General features: G+C 58.7%; 1 protein-coding gene and 1 long non-coding RNA gene across 3 annotated transcripts in view; one reads left to right on the forward strand and one right to left on the reverse strand.

The window, feature by feature from the left end:
• Nucleotides 1-48: 48 nt before the first annotated feature.
• On the reverse strand, nt 49-19,189 carry LOC122108976. The gene is made up of 3 exons (XR_006147649.1): nt 19,178-19,189; nt 19,026-19,033; nt 49-604 (listed from the first exon to the last, which is right to left on the reverse strand). It is a non-coding gene; the product is annotated as an uncharacterized LOC122108976 (long non-coding RNA).
• The window catches only part of Ncs1 (neuronal calcium sensor 1), a 40,695-nt gene continuing 35,248 nt past the window's right edge, over nt 14,018-19,464 (forward strand). For both annotated transcript variants that reach the window (XM_042681091.1, XM_042681092.1), the window contains exon 1: nt 14,018-14,133. In XM_042681091.1, coding sequence (XP_042537025.1) covers nt 14,070-14,133 — 64 coding nt within the window. In that variant the 5' untranslated portion in view covers nt 14,018-14,069. The remainder of the gene's footprint in view (nt 14,134-19,464) is intronic.

Consider the following 19,464-nt stretch of genomic DNA (forward strand, 5'->3'; position numbering starts at 1 on the left):
CCCTCCGGATGGTGACCGCAGAGCTGTGACCAGAAGCAGCGCCGGGACACCTCCTCGGGCTCGTTTGGGAAAACATCTGCGGCTGGTCACAGACAGCCAGGTCCGTCCTCCGGGGGGAGGACGATGAAGAGGGTGCTTGTCTTTAGTTGACCTTTCTCCATCGGCAGTCTGACTCAGGCCTGGTGGCCAAGGGCAGCACACAGAGACCCCGGGTGGGGGCCGGCGGCGTGTCTGCCCGGCGCACGGCGTCACTCGGGGGACATCAGCTGTCCAGGAGGACCCATGTCCTTGAATTGGGGAGGGGGGACAAAAATGCCATTCTTGTAGAAAGCAAGGTGAGTGCCCAGTGCAGCCAGTAGCATTTGCCCGTTTCCCGACCCTCGGTTGTCCCAGACCTTGTTCCAGGTTGTGACAGTGACAGGGAGCTGGCCGCGGGCCCTGCCCTGCTGTGTCGTGCCCAGGGCCAGTGGTGCCTCAGGCCATGATCCTGGGACCCACCCTGCTGTGGAATGGGTTTTCTGAGCAGTACCACTCCATACGGGGAAGACGTGTATCTCTAAACCAAAAAGTGTCCCGTGGGCTCTCCCTGGAGGCCTGCGGTGGCCTCCCCTGTCGCTTGCATCCTGTGACCAGAGTGCAGGAGAAGCAGTGGAAGTCTCCTTCGGGAGCAGCTGGGGGGCAGGAAAGGTAGGGCTAGAGAAACACTGAGTGCGGGCAAATTGGTGCTAAGAAGCCGAGCAGGACCTGGGAGGAGAGCACCACAGAGGACTGGTCCCCAGACCCCACACAGCATTTGCTGTCAGAGTCAGGGGTGCAGACCTCTGAGGAAGCAGAGGGTCTCGTCCGGGCTTCCGTTTGAAGAGAAGAGGATGCCGTGGCAGCGTCCGAGTGAGAGGATCGAGCCCTGTCCCCTGTCCCCTGGCACAGCATGCGCTCCACAGCAGCCTGCTGGCTTGCTGGTGAGCTGCACCTACGTCAGGACTGGGCCCTCAGGGGTACACTCAGGAGCCCCAGGATTTATGGGGGTCTCCCCACTTCCACCCCATGCTGGCCTATGTCCTGTGTGGTGAGGCACATCCAGAAAGCACTGAATTGTCTTCCTTTTGGTCTCGGGAAGGGTACACTAGTGCATGTAAACTTGGAGCTCTGTGACAGGAGGCGGGAGACTTCTGTCTCCCAGGACATGTGCTATTTCCTGCCAGCAAGGTTGTTGACTAGATAGCTAGCAAGAACGCCAGGCAATGATGCCTCACCTCCAGGGGGGCTTCCTGGAGGTGGAGGCCCGGAAGCTAGTGAGCGCAGAGAGAAAGGGCCCAGCCCAGACAGGCTGCAGCCTGAGGACTCGCAGGGGAGCCTCTCCACGCCCTGCGTCTGCGTGCCTGCATGCCTCTGCCCTCAGCACCACGATGCTGAATGCTCCAGCTCCGGCTTGTGTCTCGCTCTTCTGGAGCAGAGCTGAGATCGGGCTGGTGAGGAAAACCAAACACCAAGTTCCATTCTGCCCTGCCCACGGCTTCCTCCTGGCCAGCACTGAGTAGCTGTGACCCACCAGCAGCTGCCCAGCGCCCGTCTTCCGGCCGCCTTCCTGGCCTGCCCCAGCCCTGGGCCCATCAGAGCCCCGTGCCAGTGGCAAAGCTGGGCAGAAAGCTGGGGCGCGCATCCGAGCCCCTGCGGTATTTATAGTCTGGTGTCCTCCCTCTCCCTGCTCCCAGAGTGCTGTGCACCGTCCAAATGACAGCAAGCGCCAGCGGAGCCCGGTGCCGCTCCGCCTGCCCTCGCTCAACTCACTGGGCCTCCGCCACATGGGCTGCTCGCTGTCCTGCGGGGAGCAGCTTGCTCCACCCCTGGCTGAGTCAGTTCGTTTCCTTTCAAGAACCCCCCCCCCCCCATAAGAGTCCAACAAGCCAAGGCAGCACCGGCCCCCTCAGGTGCCATGGCACTTGCATGTCCTGGTTCACAGCCTCTCTCTCCTCCCTCCTCCCCCTTAGCACTCCCCCTCCTCCTTTTCCCTCCTCTTCTCCCTCTCCTCCCCTTCTTCTCTCAGCTCCTCCCTCCCTCCCCTCCCCCCTGCACCTATTGATTGCGATTGGGCCCTGGCTCCCGCCTAGGGAAGGCCTGGATGCATTGCAGTGCTTCCCCAGGCAGCTGTGCGCAGGCGCCGCAGGCGAGAGAGGGTGCACCGCGGCACAGCTCGGGCCCACTGTCGGGCCTCCCGAGTCTGAATGCCCGTCCTGCTTTAATATTTACCAGTCCACGCCGGACCAAGAAAGACCGCAGGACATCCCTTTGGGTTGCACATGGCATTCTGCCACGCCCCCCAGGCATTTTCCTTGAGGAAGGCGCTGGGAGCCTGGGCTGGCTGCTGCAGTTCTGGCCCAACGCCATCACCAGGAGAGCAGGGAGCTCTTAAGAGCCTCACGCCTCCCCCCTCCCCCCCCCAGCTGCTGCATTTCAGGGGAGATGTCAGCACCTCCAGCCCTGTGTCCATCCTTCCCGTGCTCTCTGACCCCTGGCCCAGCCTCCCCACAGTCCGGGTTGATGGCAGCTGCGTCTCCCACATAGGATTCAGTGTGCTAGTGCCTTCCGTTAGACGCTGACCCAGTTCCTCTTGGTTTATGACAAGGTATTTCTTTGGAACACACCAAAAGTTCTAAGAGATCACTGCACATCCTGTTTACCCTGGGGGGGGAGGTCGGGCAGGGGTTCACCTGGGGTGTGGCTGTGGCGGCCCTGGAGAGCTCGCTGCACATCCCCGCAAGAGCTCCCAACCTCAGGTAGTCACCACCTGCGTGGGGGACAGGCACGGCCCTCAGAGCCCAAGCAAGGGAGCCAGGTAGCAGGCGGTGGCAGAGAGTCGGCAGAGGTGCACATTCCCTGCCCCCCCCCCCCCCCCCCGATCGGGGCACGCGTGCCGAGCGAGGCCAGTGTGAGGTTGTGGCAGGCAGAGGGGAGCGTCTCTGGCTGCTGCAGGAGCCTGGACCCTGTGCACAGGAGACTCCTGGCTTCTCAAAGGGCTTTTGAAGGTTATAAATTGCCTTTTCCTAGTCATGTGACTTCGGTAGAAGTCAGTCTAGAGCCCAGAAATAGGTCTCACTGGTGGGGGGGGGGGCGGTGCGGGAGTGGCGCTCGGTCTTTTTAACACTGATGGTCATCGAGTATTTATGGACACGCGGAATGGGTGCAAGGTTGGCGGGGCCATGGGTGGGTGAGCTCTTGCTGTGCTGCAAACATGTACAATAAAGATTCTATGCTGGGAATGCGTGTGAGAGGTGGAGATGGGGGGGTGGCGTCCTCCCCCCCCCCACTTCGTTCATTGAATTGACTCATGCTCCCATCCTTCCCCCACCAGCCGTAGGCCTCCTGAACCCCGCAGGCCCCCTGCTCTCCCTGCCCTGGGGCAGGCAGCTGTGTTTGGAGGCAGGACCTGTCCCCAGGCACAGCCCACGGGCGCCAGGAAGGGTCGGGCTGCCCCAGCACCTAGCGCAGCCCCTTATGCTGCTGTGGGAGTATTTGAAGCCGAGGTGTCTTTCAGACAGTCAAGTTCACCTTTGGAGAATGCAGTTGGGGGTATTTTTGTCTGTGTCTGTGCCTGCCACCTCTAGACTTTTCTTCTTTTTGAGTAGTTTATTGGAGATAAAAAGTCTCAGACTTTTCCTGCCCAGCCAGCCTTCAAACAGATTCGCAGGTCTGCCTCGTGAGTCGCTGGGCTCACAGGTGTGATGCACCAGCGCCCGGCCTGAGAATGCTGCTTTGATGGCTGTGTACCAGCCCATGGCCCTGGCCCAGCAGCCTGCCTCAGCCCGCCCCCACCGCAGGGCGCACGGTGCCCCCTCAGTGACTCCTGCCACCTGAGTACCACGCACCAGAGCCCATGGCCCTGCCCGGGGGGGGGCGCGGAGAGGGAGCCATGGCCAAGGCCATCACCACAGAACCCCAGCCCTCCCCAACACAAGTCCTAAGGCTCTGTTCTCACTGCACCCCAAGCCAGGGCACACCCCATTACACCATGGCCCTGTGCTGGGGCTGGTGTGAGCCCGGGACTGTACCAGTAAGACCCCAGCATGTGTCCCCACCCCAGGCTGGGGTCTCAAGAAGCCCTGGTGCTGTGGGGCCTTGTGCTCAGCCTTCCCCCAGGAGTGGCCGTCCAGCGCCCAGTGTGGCGGCTGCCCTTGGCCTCAGCCCTTTCCACAGCCATCTCCAGAGAAGACAGGCCACCCAGCCAAGGGACCAGCCTGACCTCTGACCTCAGGTGACAGGGTGGGCCCGTGAAGAGCAACACTGCCCCGCAGTGTGAGGGGCTCTGGGCTCCGTGTGACCCACTTAGAATCTGGGCCTTAGGCTGCACCTGCCCAGCACACAGGGAAATGGTGGTCTCCAGGGTGACGGGAAGCAGCTGGTTAGCAGGCCAGGCTCCCGGCGTCCACCTTTCTGCAAGTGGCTCTTGGACATCTCATGCCAGCCACCCTGCCACCGAGGGCCGGAAACCGCTTGGTGCTCATGATTACGGGGCCGCAGGCAAGCGTTTCCGGGGCCCCTTTGGTCAGCAGCGCAGCTTGTCAGCTCTCCATTGAAGTGACCACGAAGATCCCTGCTCCCCTCCAGCCCATCACCGTTAGAGCCGTGCCCTGCCTGGCCTCCTGCCTGTTTGTCCTGCCAGCCAGGGTGATTTTCAGAAGTGAGAAAGGGCGGGGTGCAGGTGGCTCACCCCTGTAATCCAGCCACTCAGGAGGCTGAGACCTGGAGAATTGCAGTTGGAGCCAGAATTCTGGTTTTCCCAGCTGCCTTGTCACAGCCACAAAGAGCTAACAGCCCTGTCCTTTGCTTGGTATTTTGGGGATGGTGTCTCCTGGACTTTTCTGCCCAGCCTGGCTGCTCTCTGTAGCTTTTCCTTCACCATTTCCCTGCTGGAAACTGCTTTTTGTACGATTGTGATCATTTTTCTTTTCTTTTTTTTGTTGGCCGTGGGGCTTGAACTCTAGGCCTGGGTGCTGTCCCTCAGCTCTTCAGCTCAAGGCAAGCGCTCTACCACCTGAGCCACAGCACCACTTCTGGTTTTCTGGTGGTTTATTGGAGATTCCTGCCTGGGCTGGCTTTGAACCATGATCCTCAAATCTCAGCCTCCTGAGTAGCTAGGATTACAGGTGTGAGCCATTAGCGCCCGGCATGATAATATTTCTTGTAAATATTGCTCTTTAATAAGGATCTCCCTTATAAGACCTGCAGGGTTTTTGTTTTTTTGGGGGGAGGTCCGGTCGTGGGGCCTGAACTCTGGGCCTGGGCACTGTCCCTCAGCTCTTCAGCTCAAGGCTAACACACTACCACTTGAGCCATAGTACCACTTTTGGCTTTTTTTTTCTTCTGCTTATGGGGTGCTGAAGAATCGAACCCAGGGCCTCAGGCATGCAAGGCAAGCGCTCTACCACTGAGCCACTGAGCCACCTTCCCAGCCCAAGATCTACAGGTTTTGCAAAACCAAAATTCAAATGTTAAGTCAAGGAATCCAGCATAGCAAAAACTGTAGAGAAACAAGTTTATTCAGCTCTGAGGGAAAGTCGGGCAGGAGGATTCAGAGTTTGAGGCTAGCCTTGGCTACATAGCAAGATCCTCTTGGGGGGAGGGAGATGTTGATGAACACTTCTCAATTTAAAAACATACTACAAAGCTACAGAAATCGCCGGGCACCAGTGGCTCATGCCTGTCATCCTAGCTACTCAGGAGACTGAGATCTGAAATCAAGAGAGCATGGTTCCAGCATAAGTGTAAACATGTAGATCAATGAGGTTGAATCAGTAGTCCAAAAAGAGATGATTGCCTAAAAGTAAGCACTGACAGGTCAGACTTTTAGAAGAAAGCAGAGAAAAGTTTTTAAGATCTCTTGACATGATGCCAGAACAACACAGCAGCCAAAGGGAAAATAAACTGAATTTGATCAAATTAAGTCATGTATTTCAAGAAAGAGAGCCAGGCTCAGTGGTTTACACCCATAATCCCAGCGGCCCAGAGGCCAGCCTCACACTTTGAATCCTCTTGCCTCCCAGCCTTTCAGGTGCTGAGATTAAAGGTGTGCTTCACCACACCCCAGGTATGGTTGCCAAGCCTAATACTATGGAACTTTTTTCTTTTTTCTTGTTTTCTTCCAAGAGTTTAGGTCTTTGAATTTGGGGTTTTGGTTTTTTGTCTTGTTGTTGTTGTTTTGTATTTCGGCCAGTCCTGTGCTTCAACTTAGGGCCTGGGCGCTGTCTCTGAACTGCTTTCGCTGAAGGCTAGCTCTTTGTCACAGCTCCACTTCCATCCACCTTTTTCAGTGATTAATGGGAGGTAAGAGTCTCAGGGATTTTCCTGCCCAGGCTGGCTTCCAACTTGGATCCTCACATCTCAGCCTCCTAAATAGTTTGGATCTCAGGTGTGAGCCACCAGTGCCTGGCTTGCCTGGTTTTTGATACGTAATAAAAGTCCACCTTTATCCTTTCGCATGTAGATACCTGCTTTTCCCAGGCCTTCCTTTCCCCTTACTAAGATACAGATGGCCAATAAGCACAGGCAAGATGCTCACCATCCATGTGAGCAGGGAATATAAATGAAACCCCAGTGAGAGATCACTTCACACCCACCAGGAGGCAGGAGGGCCCTGACAGGGGACAGGTACTAACAATTGTGGAGGAGACCTGACTGGAAATGCAGTGCAGCCATTCCCCTGAAGAGCAGAGCTCATTTGGCATACAGCCGGGAGGAATGAAAGCATGTCTGCACAAGCATGCGTACGTAGAAATGTTCACCGCAGCTCAGCCTCAACATCAGGCACGAGCTGCGCTCTTAACACTCATGGCTTAGGTACATAGCTTTTTATTAATGGTCTTTTTCCTATTAAAAAAAAATCTCAAGTGGCGCTGTAGCTCAAGTGGTAGAGCGCTCGCCTTGAGCTGAAGAGCTGAGGGACAGCGCCCAGGCCCAGAGTTCAAGCCCCACGACCGACAAAAAATCTCAAACTGGAAACAACCCAAATGTGTGGCATGTTAGTTCACTTTTACTGTTCTGACAAAGCAGCTGAGAAAACCAGGCGCATTTATTTTCTCTATTGTTTCTGAGCCTGTGAGCTGACTACTATAGTAGTTAGGAAACAGAGACAGACAGACAGACCTACACTGCAAAGGCTCTCCACTGGTGAGGTTAGCACCCTTATGATACAGTCATCTCTCAGTTCTAACACCCCCAAACTGGGGACCAAGTCTTCAACGAATGAAATTCGGAGGCCTGTGTGTGTGTCTTTCTGTCTGTCTATGCACTCATACTGGGGCTTGAACTCTGGGCATAGATAAGCTCCTTGAGGTTTTTTTGTTCAAGGCTGGTACTCTGGCACTTGAGCCACTGGGGCCAGTTAGTTGGTGGTGAGTCATAGATTTTCATTCCTTGGTTGATTTTGAACTGTGATCTTCAAGGCTCAGTCTCTTTAGTAGCTAAGATTATAGGTGTGAGCAACTGGCCTGGTTTGAGGTTTGTTTTTTTTTAACCCAAACCATAACATCCACTGATAGAATGCAGATAAATAAAGTTGGGTATGTCATACACTGAGATAGTACTCAGCAACAAAAAGGAATAAAGTACCTGCACAATGCTACCGCATGCGTGGCACCTTGCACAGAGGATAGAACAGCCAAGTGCCACCTCCTCCATGTCCATACAGAGGCCCATGCCTCGTCCCCCAAATGCCCAATTGCATGCATATTCCCAACAGACAACTCCAGAGAGAAAGTGGACTCATTGTTGCCAGGGAGCATCGTGGGGTGTGTGATTAAAATTCCCAAACTGTGCCTGTTGTTCAACTCTGGCTTTCCTAAAAACATTCACACATGCACTGTGAAGAGATGAATGGACAGGCCTGGGTGCAGCTCAGTAGTGGAATGCTTGCCTGTGTGTACAGGCCATGGCTTTGGTCCCCAGGGTCCCTCAAGAAGAGGAGGAGTATGAAGTATATGTTATATGTCATATGTTTAAAAATAAGAGGCAGGCAGGGCCGGGCCTGCCTGTCATGCTAGCTACTCAGTTGGCTGAGATTTGAGAATCGTGGTTTGAAGCCATCCTGGGCAGGAAAGACTGTGGGACTCTTTATTTCCAGTGAACCACCAAAAAGCCAGAAGTGGATCTGTGGCTCAAGTGGAACAGTGCCAGCCTTGAACAAAAAAGCTCAGGGACAGTGTCCAGGCCCTCCCTGAGTTCAGCCCCAAGAACCATCACAAGAACAACAATAATAATTCCATGCAAGCCAATCTGAGCCAATGAAACTTGGTCCTCAGGTCTCTGTTATGAGTGAGGAGATAGTGGTCACTCCCAGTGGGATTTGAACACCATGCAGAAAGCTTAGCTGCGGCCTGTACCCAGGTTGGAGAGCCTTCCTAAGAATGGTTTCAACACTAAGGAAGCAGAGGCAGAAATGGAGAGAGAACAGCAGATCCTCTCAATGGGTGAGCCCTGGATCAACCTTTGCCTGAAGGCAGAGGCTGCTGGACTTGGGAGTTACACAAGTAAGTTCCCTTTAGCCAGGTTGGGTCCAGGTTCTGTTCCTGTGAAGTGCTTCAGCAGATCATGTGACTGCAGATGCATGCCCCAGGCACTGGGGAGTCTGGGGGACCTTCCCAGAGCTCAACAGCACCTAGGATTCTAAAGCAAAGCCTGGTGTCTATTAACTCAAGCTCCTAGCCACTTAGAAGCTGAGAGCCAGAGGATCTTGGTTTGAGGCCAGCCTAGGCAGAAAAGACTGTTTCCCAAATTGCCAGCAAAAAGCCAGGCTGGAGGCATGGCTCAAGTAGTAGAGCACCAGCTGAGAAAGCAAGCTGAGAAGCCCTGAGTTCAAATTTATATCAGCAAGGAGGAGGAGGAGGAGAGAGAAAGGAAAGAGAGAAAGGATCAATCTGGTCAAGCAGCCCCATGGGACTTCAAAAGCCTGTCCCAGGGGGCCCTTCACCCCCAACCCAGCACAGAGCATGAAGAGGGTAAAGCCGTCCTGTGCCAGACTCTAGAAAACCCACCAGTGGGCAGCCACGTTGATTTTGGTGGTGGTGGTGGTCATGGGGCTTGAACTCTGGGCCTGGGGTCTGTCCCTGAGCTCTTTAGCTCAAGGCTAGCATTCTACCACTTGAACCACAGCATCACTTGTGGATTGTTCTGCTTCTGTGGTGCTGAGGAATGGAACCCAGGGCTTCATGCATGCTAGGCAAGCACTCTACCACTGAGCCACCTTCCCAGCCCCCTGTACAGACTTTAAAAAGTGAAGGATAGAGGAAGGTGGCAGAGGAGCCGGCGCCAGCCCCCAGAGCCAGGCCACACAAAGGCAGCCCCCAGACACTGCCCCCTTGTTCCCAGGTTTCCCGGGTCCTGCCCCTCCCCTGGCTGAACTCTTCCACAGCTGGCTGCCAATCCGGCCACCAGCTTCCTTTGGACCCTGGTGGGGAAGAGGGCGGGGGGGGGGGGGGTGGGGCGGGGGATGTTGGCAGCAAGCTCTACTGTGTTGTCCTGGCTGCTCTCCTGCCCTTCTAGTAACCGCTTGCTTGCTCCCCTCACCCAGGGGTACCGCCTTGCAAGCCAGGACTGCCACACATTCCTGCCAGGGCGGCTGGGAGGCAGGCAGGTGCCTGGCAATGGGGGAGCTTGAGCTCAGCTCACCGCCCGTTTGGGAGTAACCCACCTCCCCCTCTCACCCCACCTCAGGAGGCAGCGTGAGTCTGTGTGTGCGTGTCTGTGTGCATCTGTGTGCCAGTACTAGGGGCTTGAACTCAGGCGTGGGCACTGTCCCTGAGCTTTTGTGTGCAAGGCTGGTGCTCTACCACTTGAACCACGGTCCACTACCAGCTTTTTGGTGACTAAATGGACATAAGAGCTTCACAGACGTTCCTGCCCAAGCTGGCTTCAAACCACGAACCTCAGATCTCACCCTCCTGAGTAGCTAGGATGACAGGCATGAGCCACGGGTGCCTGGGTCTCAGGGATGAATTTGTGCTCGTCTGTGGATCTCTCACAGTCTTGCCCATCTGCCCAGCCAAGCCACGCCCACCACAGCCTCTGGTGGTTAATGTATGAGATACAATGTGATAATGGCACATAGCTACAATGTGTAAGGATCCAATCCGCCAAGCAGGGGGCGGGGCCAAACATTTGTCACGCCTTGTGCATGGGAGCCTCAAAGCACTTCCTCTAGTTCTTTGAAGGCATGTTAAAATGGATGGAGCCCAGGGGCTGGCAAGGTGGCTCAGTAGAGCGCTTGCCTTGCATGCATGAGGCCCTGGGTTCCATTCCCCAGTACCACATAAGCAAAAAGAAAAAAAGCAGGAAGTAGTGCCGTGGCTCAAGTGGTAGAGCGCTAGCCTTGAGCTGAAGAGCTGAGGGACAGCGCCCAGGCCCCACGACTGGACCAAAAAAAGAAAAAGAAAATGGATGGAGCCGAGCTGGGTGGCTCACACCTGTAATCCTACCTACTCAGGAGGCTGAGATCTGAGGATCATGGTTTGAAGCCAGCCCAGGCAGGAAAGTCCATGAAACTCTTGTCTGCAATTAACCACCAAAAAGCCAGAAGTGAAGCTGTGGCTCAAGTGGTAGAGCACTAGTTTTGAGTGGGGAAAAAAGCTCAGGGGCAACACCCAAGCCCTGAGTTCAAGCCCCAGAACCAGCACGCATACACAAATAATTTGATGCAATTATGTAGAAATAATTCTGATTTTTACCCAGTGATTGGGAGAAAGGCTTTAGTGTGCTGGGCAAGCATTCTACCACAGAACCACACTCCTGGCTTCTAATACCTGATATCCAGCCTTCCCCACAGCTTTTTTTTTTTTGTCGGTCATGGGGCTTGAACTCTGGGCCTGGGCGCTGTCCCTCAGCTCTTCAGCTCAAGGCGAGCGCTCTACCACTTGAGCCACAGCACCACTTCCGTTTTCTAGCGGTTTATTGGAGATAAGAGTCTCACGAACTTTCCTGCCCAGGCTGACTTTGAACTGCGATCCTCAGATCTCAGCCTCCTGAGCAGCTAGGATTACAGAGGTGAGCCTCTGGTGTCTGGGATCTCAGTTTTTGCCCAGGGCTGATACCAGCCTCTGAGTTTCTAACCTACACCTCCCCTGGGATGACCATTTGCACTGCCACATTGGCTTGTGGGTTGGAATGGAGTCTCACGACCTTTTCGCCCAGGCTGACCTCAAACTTTGAGCCTCCAGATGCCTGCTTCCTGAGCGGCTGGAGTCACCGGTGACTCTTCCTTAAATCACACAAAATACTGTAAAACTAAGGGGGCGGCGTGTTTCAGACAGCTAGAACAATCTGGAGGCTTTGGGTGTGACAGGGCCCATTTGCCCAGGGGAAGAAAGATTCAGGAGAGGATGAAAGTAGGGGAGTGAGGAGAGAGTGGCGAATTAACTTTGGGGCCTGATGAGTTTGAGGTCCTTGTGTAAGGCATGGGACTTGTAGACTGGGATCTGGGGAGGGCTGAGGACCCCACGGAGGACCGACCAGAGTCTAACCAGTGCTCCTCCTGTCATTCCCCCTCCCCCCTCCCGCCAGCTCTCCGTTTTGGCCATGGCCCCTTTGAACAGGCATCTGGATCTGTCACAGGGCAGCTGAGGGGCAGAGACCTGGGGTCCCCCCTCCATCTCACCCAACCCTGGGGCTTTAGTGTCCCCAGAGTTCCAGCACTGAAATTAATTCCCTGGGAGAGGTTAAGAGGATGGAACTTAATCCAGCAGTGGTGCTCAGAGGCCGGGCTTGGGGAGGTGGTCAGGATTAGGTAACCCAGACTCCAAATAAATCTTATTTTGTTATTAATATTGTTGTTGTTATTATTTGTGCCAGTACAGCCCCTTGCTCAAGACTGGTGTTCTACTACTTGAATCACGCCTCTACTTCTGGCCTTTTGATGGGCAGTAAGAGTTTCAGGGATTTGTCCAGCTAGCTGGCTTCAAACTGTGATCCTCAGATCTCAACCTCTTGAGTAGCTAGGATTATAGGTGTGAGCCGCCAGTGCCCGGCTTAAACCTTTTCTCTGTCACTCCTGTGCATGTGGGTGAGCATGCATGCACGCGCGCGCGCACACACACACACGAGTGTGTATAGCCCAGCCTGGCTCCTTCTGGGTTGCACAGGGCCTGGCCCCTCTTCCTTCCCTTTCCTTCCTCCGTACCTACATCATGGCTCAAATAGCCATTCTCAGAGTGCACCAGATCCTGCAGTGTTTGCCTCGAGGTGTTTTGTTGAGCGTGTGGAGGGCTCCACATATTTTCCTCTTGCATGTCGTTGTGCATTGTGTCTGTTGTTGGCCTCACCAAGCCACGAGCTCTATGCAGGCAGGGCCTTGTCGCTGCCTATGCAGAGTAGGCGCGCGGTAAACCTGAGCAGTGTTGGAATGGCTGCGGGACCCCTGAGCCTCCCTGACTCCCCTGGCGGGGGCCCCATTCCCCCCTCCATCCCTCGCATCACCTGTTACAGCAATTGTGAGGATACTGGGCTCTCTGGAGCTGCCTGACCTCTCCTGCTGTCATCAGAGTATCTACCGTGTCAGCACAGTGCCTGGCACGTGGACGGTGTGCAAAAGCTTGTGGGTCAGCACCTGGGTTTCCTTCTTCCTGTCTTTCTTTTTCTTTTTTGGGGGGGGTCGTGGGGCTTGCACTCTGGGCCTGGGCGCTGTCCCTCAGCTCTTCAGCTCAAGGCGAGCGCTCTACCACTTGAGCCACAGCGCCACTTCTAGTTTTCTGGTGGTTTTATTGGAGATAAGAGTCTTATGGACTTTCCTGCCAGGCTGGCTTTGATCCGAGATCCTCAGGCCTCCTGAGTAGCTAGGGAGACAGGTGTGAGCCGCCGGTGCCTGGCTTGTGTGCTTGTTTTAACTCAAATTTTCCTTAGGAAGCCCCAGCTGCTCTGGAAGGATGATCCTCCTGTCTCTGCCTCTCAAGGAGCTGGGATTACAGGTGTGCACAACCCTGCACCCAGCTCACAAGGTTGCTTTGGATGGCCTCTGGATGGCATGGCCGTCAACTCAGGGGGGTCGTGGGGTGCGGAGCTACTGTGACAGATGGGGAGAGGAAAAGCCAAGCTGGGAGAAGACTGTGCTGACGATTCTGTAGGGGTGGCCAGGGAAGGCCAGGCTGGCCTCCCCGGGAGGGGCCTCCCTCCCTCCACTTCCAGGTATCCGGGTCCGCAGTCCCTCCCCCCACAGCCAGTGCAGTCACGCACCCCCTCCCCCCGCCCGGCCCCGCCTCGCCAGTGCGGGCGGGGAACAGGGACAGCAGCCGTCGCCGGCCAGTCCCGGGCCCTGGGGATGGGCCCCGGGCCCTGGTGCCCTCGGACAGCCCTCACCCTTGCCTCTGACCTCAGATCACTGAGCACCCCTGCCCGGAGTCCCGGGCACCGAGGGCGGCTCTCCTGGGGTCCAGGGGCTCCTGGTCGTCCCTCCCCCGAGGGTCCCCCAGGCTGAGGGCACCGCGGGGCCGGCCCAAGCCTGGCCCCACGCCGGTCCTGTTGGCTGCCCGGTCCCAGCGCCTGGCAGACCCGCGGGGAACGAATGAATGAATGAATGAACTTCTCTGAGGGGACCGGGCCTCACTCCCACTCCGACCCTCTGGGCCCCGGGCGCAGGGAGGCGCGGGGCGCGGGGCGCGGGCGGAGTGCGGGGCGGGAGGAGGCGCTGAGCGGCGGCTCCGGGTCCACCCCTGGCGCCGGGTGCGGGCGGGAGCGGGCGGCGGGAGGCGGGGAGCGCAGGGCGGCGGCGCGGCGGCGGCGGCGAGCGTGTGCCGCGCAGCCCGGTAACCAGGGACGACCGCGGCCACCGAGCGGCGGCGGCGGCGCCCGGCGCAGCTCCGTGCGGCGGCCCCGCGAGCCCCGGGCCCGAGCCGCGCCCCGGGAGCCCCCGAGCCCCCGAGCCCCGCAGCGCCCGGGCCCCCGGGCGGGCGCCCGAGACAAAGGCGCGGCCCCCGCCCCGCGCGCGGCCCCGGCCCGGCCCCGGCCGGCCTCCGCCCCCCGCCCGCCCCGGCCCAGCCGCTCCCGCCGGGCGCCCCAGCCGGGTCCGGCCCGGGGCGGGGGCCGCGGCGCCGAGGATGGGGAAATCCAACAGCAAGCTGAAGCCCGAGGTGGTGGAGGAGCTGACCCGGAAAACCTACTGTGAGTGCGCGCGGCGCGGCGCCGCCCGCGCCCCCGAGCCCGCGCCCCGCGCCCCCGACCCCGCGCCCCGCGCCCCGCGCCCCCCCGGCCCCGCGCCCCGACCCCGCGCCCCGCGCCCCGCGCCCCCCCGGCCCCGCGCCCCGACCCCGCACCTGGCCCTATTGTTCTCCCCGCGCGGGGGCCCGGCCCGCGCCCCTCCCCGGCCCGCTCCGCGCTGGGGCGGACGCGGCGGCCTCGGCCAGGACCGGAGGCCCCGGGGCCTGTGGCTGGGGCGCCTGGCGGGCGGGTCCGCGGGGCCGCCCGGGCAGCGGGGTGGACCGGCCGGGCGTCGGGGCCGCCCCTGAAAGGAAGGACCACTTCCGGCTTCCATGACGGCGCGAGTTCACAACTCCGGCCCCGCGGCCGCGCTGCGCGGGGAGCCCCCGCCCCAGCGCACGGGGGGTGAGGGCCGTGGAGCCCCCCCCCGCCCCAGCCCCAGCGCACGGGGGGTGAGGGCCGTGGAGCCCCCCCCCCCCCGCCCCAGCCCCAGCGCACGGGGGGTGAGGGCCGTGGAGCCCCCCCTGTCCCCGCCCCAGCGCACGGGGGTGAGGGCCGTGGAGCCCCCCCCCCCGCCCCAGCGCACGGGGGTGAGGGCCGTGGAGCCCCCCCTGTCCCCGCCCCAGCGCACGGGGGTGAGGGCCGTGGAGCCCCCCCCCCGCCCCAGCGCACGGGGGTGAGGGCCGTGGAGCCCCCCCTGTCCCCGCCCCAGCGCACGGGGGTGAGGGCCGTGGAGTCCCCCCCCCCCCACTCTCTCCGTGAGGCCCAGGGCGCCTCGCCCGCCTGCCCTGCGGGGCCTGGCGGGGAGGCCCCGGGGTGGGGTGGGTTGCCAGGCTGGACGCGGGCATCGCGGGCTCGGGCTGCCTGTGGCCGGGAAGCCGGCTCGGTGCGGTGCCCCGCACCGCGCAGCCAGCTCCCCGGGCTGTGCCCAGCCCACATCCATCTCCTGGGCACATTTGCTGGGCGGCTCCAGTCGGTCCTCAGCCCTCATCCGACCCCTGCACCTGCGCGGTTGGAGCCCGGGAGGGGGGCGCCCCGTGCTGGCCCTCAGCCTGGGGAACTGTCCTGTCCCCCTCGGCCTGGGGAACTGTCCTGTCCGGCAGCTGCCTGCCGCCTCTCTCCAAGGTGGACCCCGGGGTCCTTTCCAATCCGGCCATTGTTTTGTAAGATGCACTGGGCCCTTGGGAAGCTCAGTCCAGATGTGGTCTGCTCATCAGCCGCTGCGGGGCCCTGCGGGGGCCGTGGAGGCAGAGGGCGGGAGGCGGGCACTGGCCACCCCGGCTGTGTGCATCCTGGGGAGGGTCCGGGCTGAGGGAAGCCAGGTGTTCTGATAATGGAGGGTCATGCGCTCAGCGCTTTGCCTCATTAACACATGGGCTCCCTACCAACAGCCTGGCACCAGCCCCGCGCTGAGATCAGAAACTGAGGTGCCCTGCCCAGGGTGCCACCGCTGTGCTGGTCTGGGACTAATGGACCCAGGTCCATTGCTCTAAAGCTATGCCCTGAAGGGGGGGGGGATAGAGTGTGATGGGAGCTGTGTCACACCTCCAGCTCTTCTGTGGTTCTTTCTTTAGCTCCCGCTGGCAGGCTCTGGGTAGAAAGCGGCCTGGCGCCTGGCTGGGGGTGGGTGTGGAGTGGCAGGTCCTTTGACCCCCCAGCTAATCTGACAACTTTGGGAGAAGTTGAGCGGACTGAGCGCCATGAGGAGCTGGCCCGTTGGTGCTGAGGCTGGGCTGGCCTTCGAGACCCAGCACTGTTTTGGTGTGGAGAGAGTTCGCCTGGGTGCCTTCCTCTGTGGCAGCTTTTCGTAGGGGGGGGGGGGGGAGGGTTCCCTTACCTGTCTCCCGTCTGTCCCCCTGCGGATGCCACTCTCTTGGAGGGCCCTGTCTGTGTGGCTATCAGCTCTCTGTTTTGGCAGGCACTTAGTGCCCACCCATGTTTGTTGAATGAAAAAATGTCCCCATGGGTAAAGCAAAGAAAGTAGCAGCCTGTGTCAGGCCCCAGGTGGGCTTCCTTCCCTGTGCTGGGGCATGGGGCCGTCTACTCTTTGTTCTGGGGGATTCTGTGTCTGAGGTCGAGGGAAGAGTCACTCAGAATCACTCTCAAATGTGTCCTGGACAGCGTGTAAGTCCCAACGTACCTGGGCCACCTGCCTGGGTTTCTCCATGTTGAGGTCTGGGCGTGGGACAGGGGATTTGCATTTTTTTGGGGGGGGGTCCGGTTGTGGGGCCTGAACTCTGGGCCTGGGCTCTGTCCCTCAGCTCTTCAGCTCAAGGATAGCGCTCTACCACTTGAGCCACAGCGCCACTTCCGGCTTTTTTCCTTTTTGCTTATGTGGTGCTGGGGAATCGAACCCAGGGCCTCAGTCATGCAAGGCAAGCGCTCTACCACGGAGCCACCTTTCCATCCCGGGATTTGCATCTTTGACAGCATGGGCAGTGCGGAACCTGGTTCTGGGGAGCCTCTATTGAAGGGCTGTGGTTATAACAGAAGCCAGGGGGTCCCAAGGCCGCCGCATGTCAGCTGTCTGCAAGAGCAACGGGCCCAGAGGAGGTTCTGGACGGCCGTGCATGAGTTGGGGCTGGCTATGATTCTATCTTCATTTTGTGCCAATCCTGGGGCTTAAATTCAGGGTCTGGGCACTCTGCCGCTCCAGCCACTGTCCCACTTCTGGCTTCTTTTTGTTGGTTATTGGAGATAAAGAGTCTTACAGACGTTCCTGCCTGGGCTGGCTTCCAACTACAATCCTCAGATCTCAGCCTCTTAAGTAGCTAGGATTACAGGCGTGAGCCACCAACCAACACCTGGCAGGCTGTGTTTTTCAGTAGTGATTCTCCTGTCCATGTTCCATGTGTCTACATACACACACTTATGTATGTGTGCATTTGTATATGCATGTGTGTAAAGAGGAATTGTCCTCAGGCCACAGCTGTGGGCTACCCCAGAAACACCTGAACTCAGCCTGGCCAAATCCCCCGGTGTGTCAGGCCTCGTGGTCCGGAGCATTTTCCGTCCCTCTGCAGATAAGCGCATTTAGGCGATCGCTGCTTAGAGCTGCCCACATCCCCAGTCTGTCCAGCAGCAGCAGCTTAGCAAGAGCCTTCCACCAGCTAGCCAGGATTTCCAGAGCAGTGCTTAGCATGGACAGGTGTGTATGGGAATGTGTGTGTGTGCACGTGCGCACACGTGTGCCTGTGTGCATGCACAAGTGTATGTACGTGCCTGTGAGTGCGTGTGTGTGTGTGTGTGTGTGTGTGTGTGTGTGTGTGTGCACGCTAGGGCTTGAACTCAGGACCTGTATCCTGTCTCTTAGTTTTTTCACTCAAGGCTGATGCTCTACCAATGGAGACACACTCACACAGCACGCTTCCAGCTTTTTTGTTTTGTTTTGGAAGTTAATTGGAGATAAGGGTCTCTTAGATTGGTCTTCCTAGGCTGGCTTCAAACCACGATCCTCACATCTCAGCCTCCTAGTAGCTAGGAGGCTCCTGCTCATTGCCAGTTTCTCTGAGCTGTGGCTCGGGCTCTCCCTGCTTGTTGGGGAGGCTGTTGCGGCCTGCGTGGCCAGGCTGCACACGGGCCAGCTCTCCTCCCAGCTGACCTTACTTCCCACTTCAGTTGGTGCAGTGAGTGCACATGGTGCCTGGTTTGAGATCACACACACACACACACACACACACACACACACACACACACACACACAGAGAACATGGTGAGCACTCTGCTGCTAAGCCACACCCCAGCCCTTCAGTTCGACTTGGGTCAGTGTTTTTGTATGTGCCAGTACTTGGGCTTGAACTCAGAACCTTGGCACTGTCCCTGAGCTTTTTGACTCAAGCCTAGTTCTCTACCACCTTGAGCCACATCTCCCCTTCTGGTCTTTTGTTGGTTAATTGGAGAAAAGAGTCTTGTAGACTTTATAGGCTTCTGTCAGGGCTGGCTCTGAGCTGTGAGCCTCAGATCTCAGCCTCCAGAATTGCTAGGATTACAGGCGTGCGGCACTAGCCTGGCTCCAACCAATCCTCAATACATTTTGCAGGCAGATTTCCCATCTGCATAGGTGGCTTTTCTTGGGACGCTGGTCTTGGAGCCCGGCACGAGGGCATTGGAAGGAGGAGGCCTGGGTTGGTTTCCTGTGCTAGCAGCCACCCCCTTTACTTGTCCACGTTTTTGTGGCCCTGACCCGCCATCCACTGATCAGCCTGCCGGCAGAGAAGCACTGGGCCAGGCAGCTCGGGTCCCTTCTCCTCGTCTAAGCACTGTGAAGGCCTCTGACAGCCCGATTCCCGCCGGCCGGGGCCCCAGGCAGAGCCTTGGTCCCCGGAACTGCGGCTCCCGTGCTTGCCAGCCCTCCCCAGGGACCCTTGTTCCACTCGTGGTCAGTTTGGCCTTGGCCTTGACCTTGCCAGCCAACCTCGAGTCTCTTCTCCACGTTCACGTCGGTGCTGGGCACCCAGCGGCCCCAGAAGGGTCTTCGGTTACCTTCCTGGGTCATTCCGGATGGGGGCGGTCCTAGAATGCATAGCCCCTTGCGATGGGCTGTTCTGTAGTCCTCATCCCCTCGCCCCTCTTTCTGTCTTTCTGAGACAGCAGGACTGTGCTGCCCTGAGCAGGGGACAAGTAAGAGCCCCCGGGTGCCCCCCTCCGCCAGACAAGGAGGAAGAGGAGGGGCTCCCACAGTCCTGGGGTGCTGCCTGAGGGGGTGGGGACAGGGAGCCTCCTCCCTTAGCCACTGAGGGTAGAACCAGGATGCAGCAAGAGAACCTAAGGTTAGACTCTTGCCCCAAGGGTAGGCTTGTGCAAACCAGCAGCTCCGTGCTTAGGAAAGGACTATGGATGCATTGGCCGCTGCCCACCCCCTCCGCTCTGCCGCTCTTCTCTGGGCGCCGGGGCGCTCCTGGATCGCCTGCCCGCCATCCAGACAGTGGCCGGGAGCGCTGCCCTCTTCCTGAGGGAGGACTGGGGTGGCACAGGCAGGGCCTGGCATCTGATAGGACTTCAAACTCACCCTCCTCTGCAGGGAGGAGCTACCATTTCCTTCTGTCCCTTCCCCCTGGGGACCAGAACCGCGGTGTCATGGGACAAGCCTCTTCCAGCTGTGGGGCCGCCGCTGGTGGCATGTCTCTCCCAGAAGGCCGCAGCTCTGCCTTCCAGAAACCCCTTCCTGGCTGCAGCCCAGAGCACGGAGAGGGTGATGGAGGCCGGGGGAGGGTGGGGGCGAGGGGAGGGGGGGAGGGGGAGGGCAGGGACGGGGGAGGGGCAGGAAGGACTCACTGCAGGTCTGTCAGGAGGAAG

Source organism: Dipodomys spectabilis, unplaced genomic scaffold, assembly GCF_019054845.1.
Source record: "Dipodomys spectabilis isolate Male_0828 unplaced genomic scaffold, ASM1905484v1 ptg000067l, whole genome shotgun sequence".
Classification (NCBI taxonomy): domain Eukaryota; kingdom Metazoa; phylum Chordata; class Mammalia; order Rodentia; family Heteromyidae; genus Dipodomys; species Dipodomys spectabilis.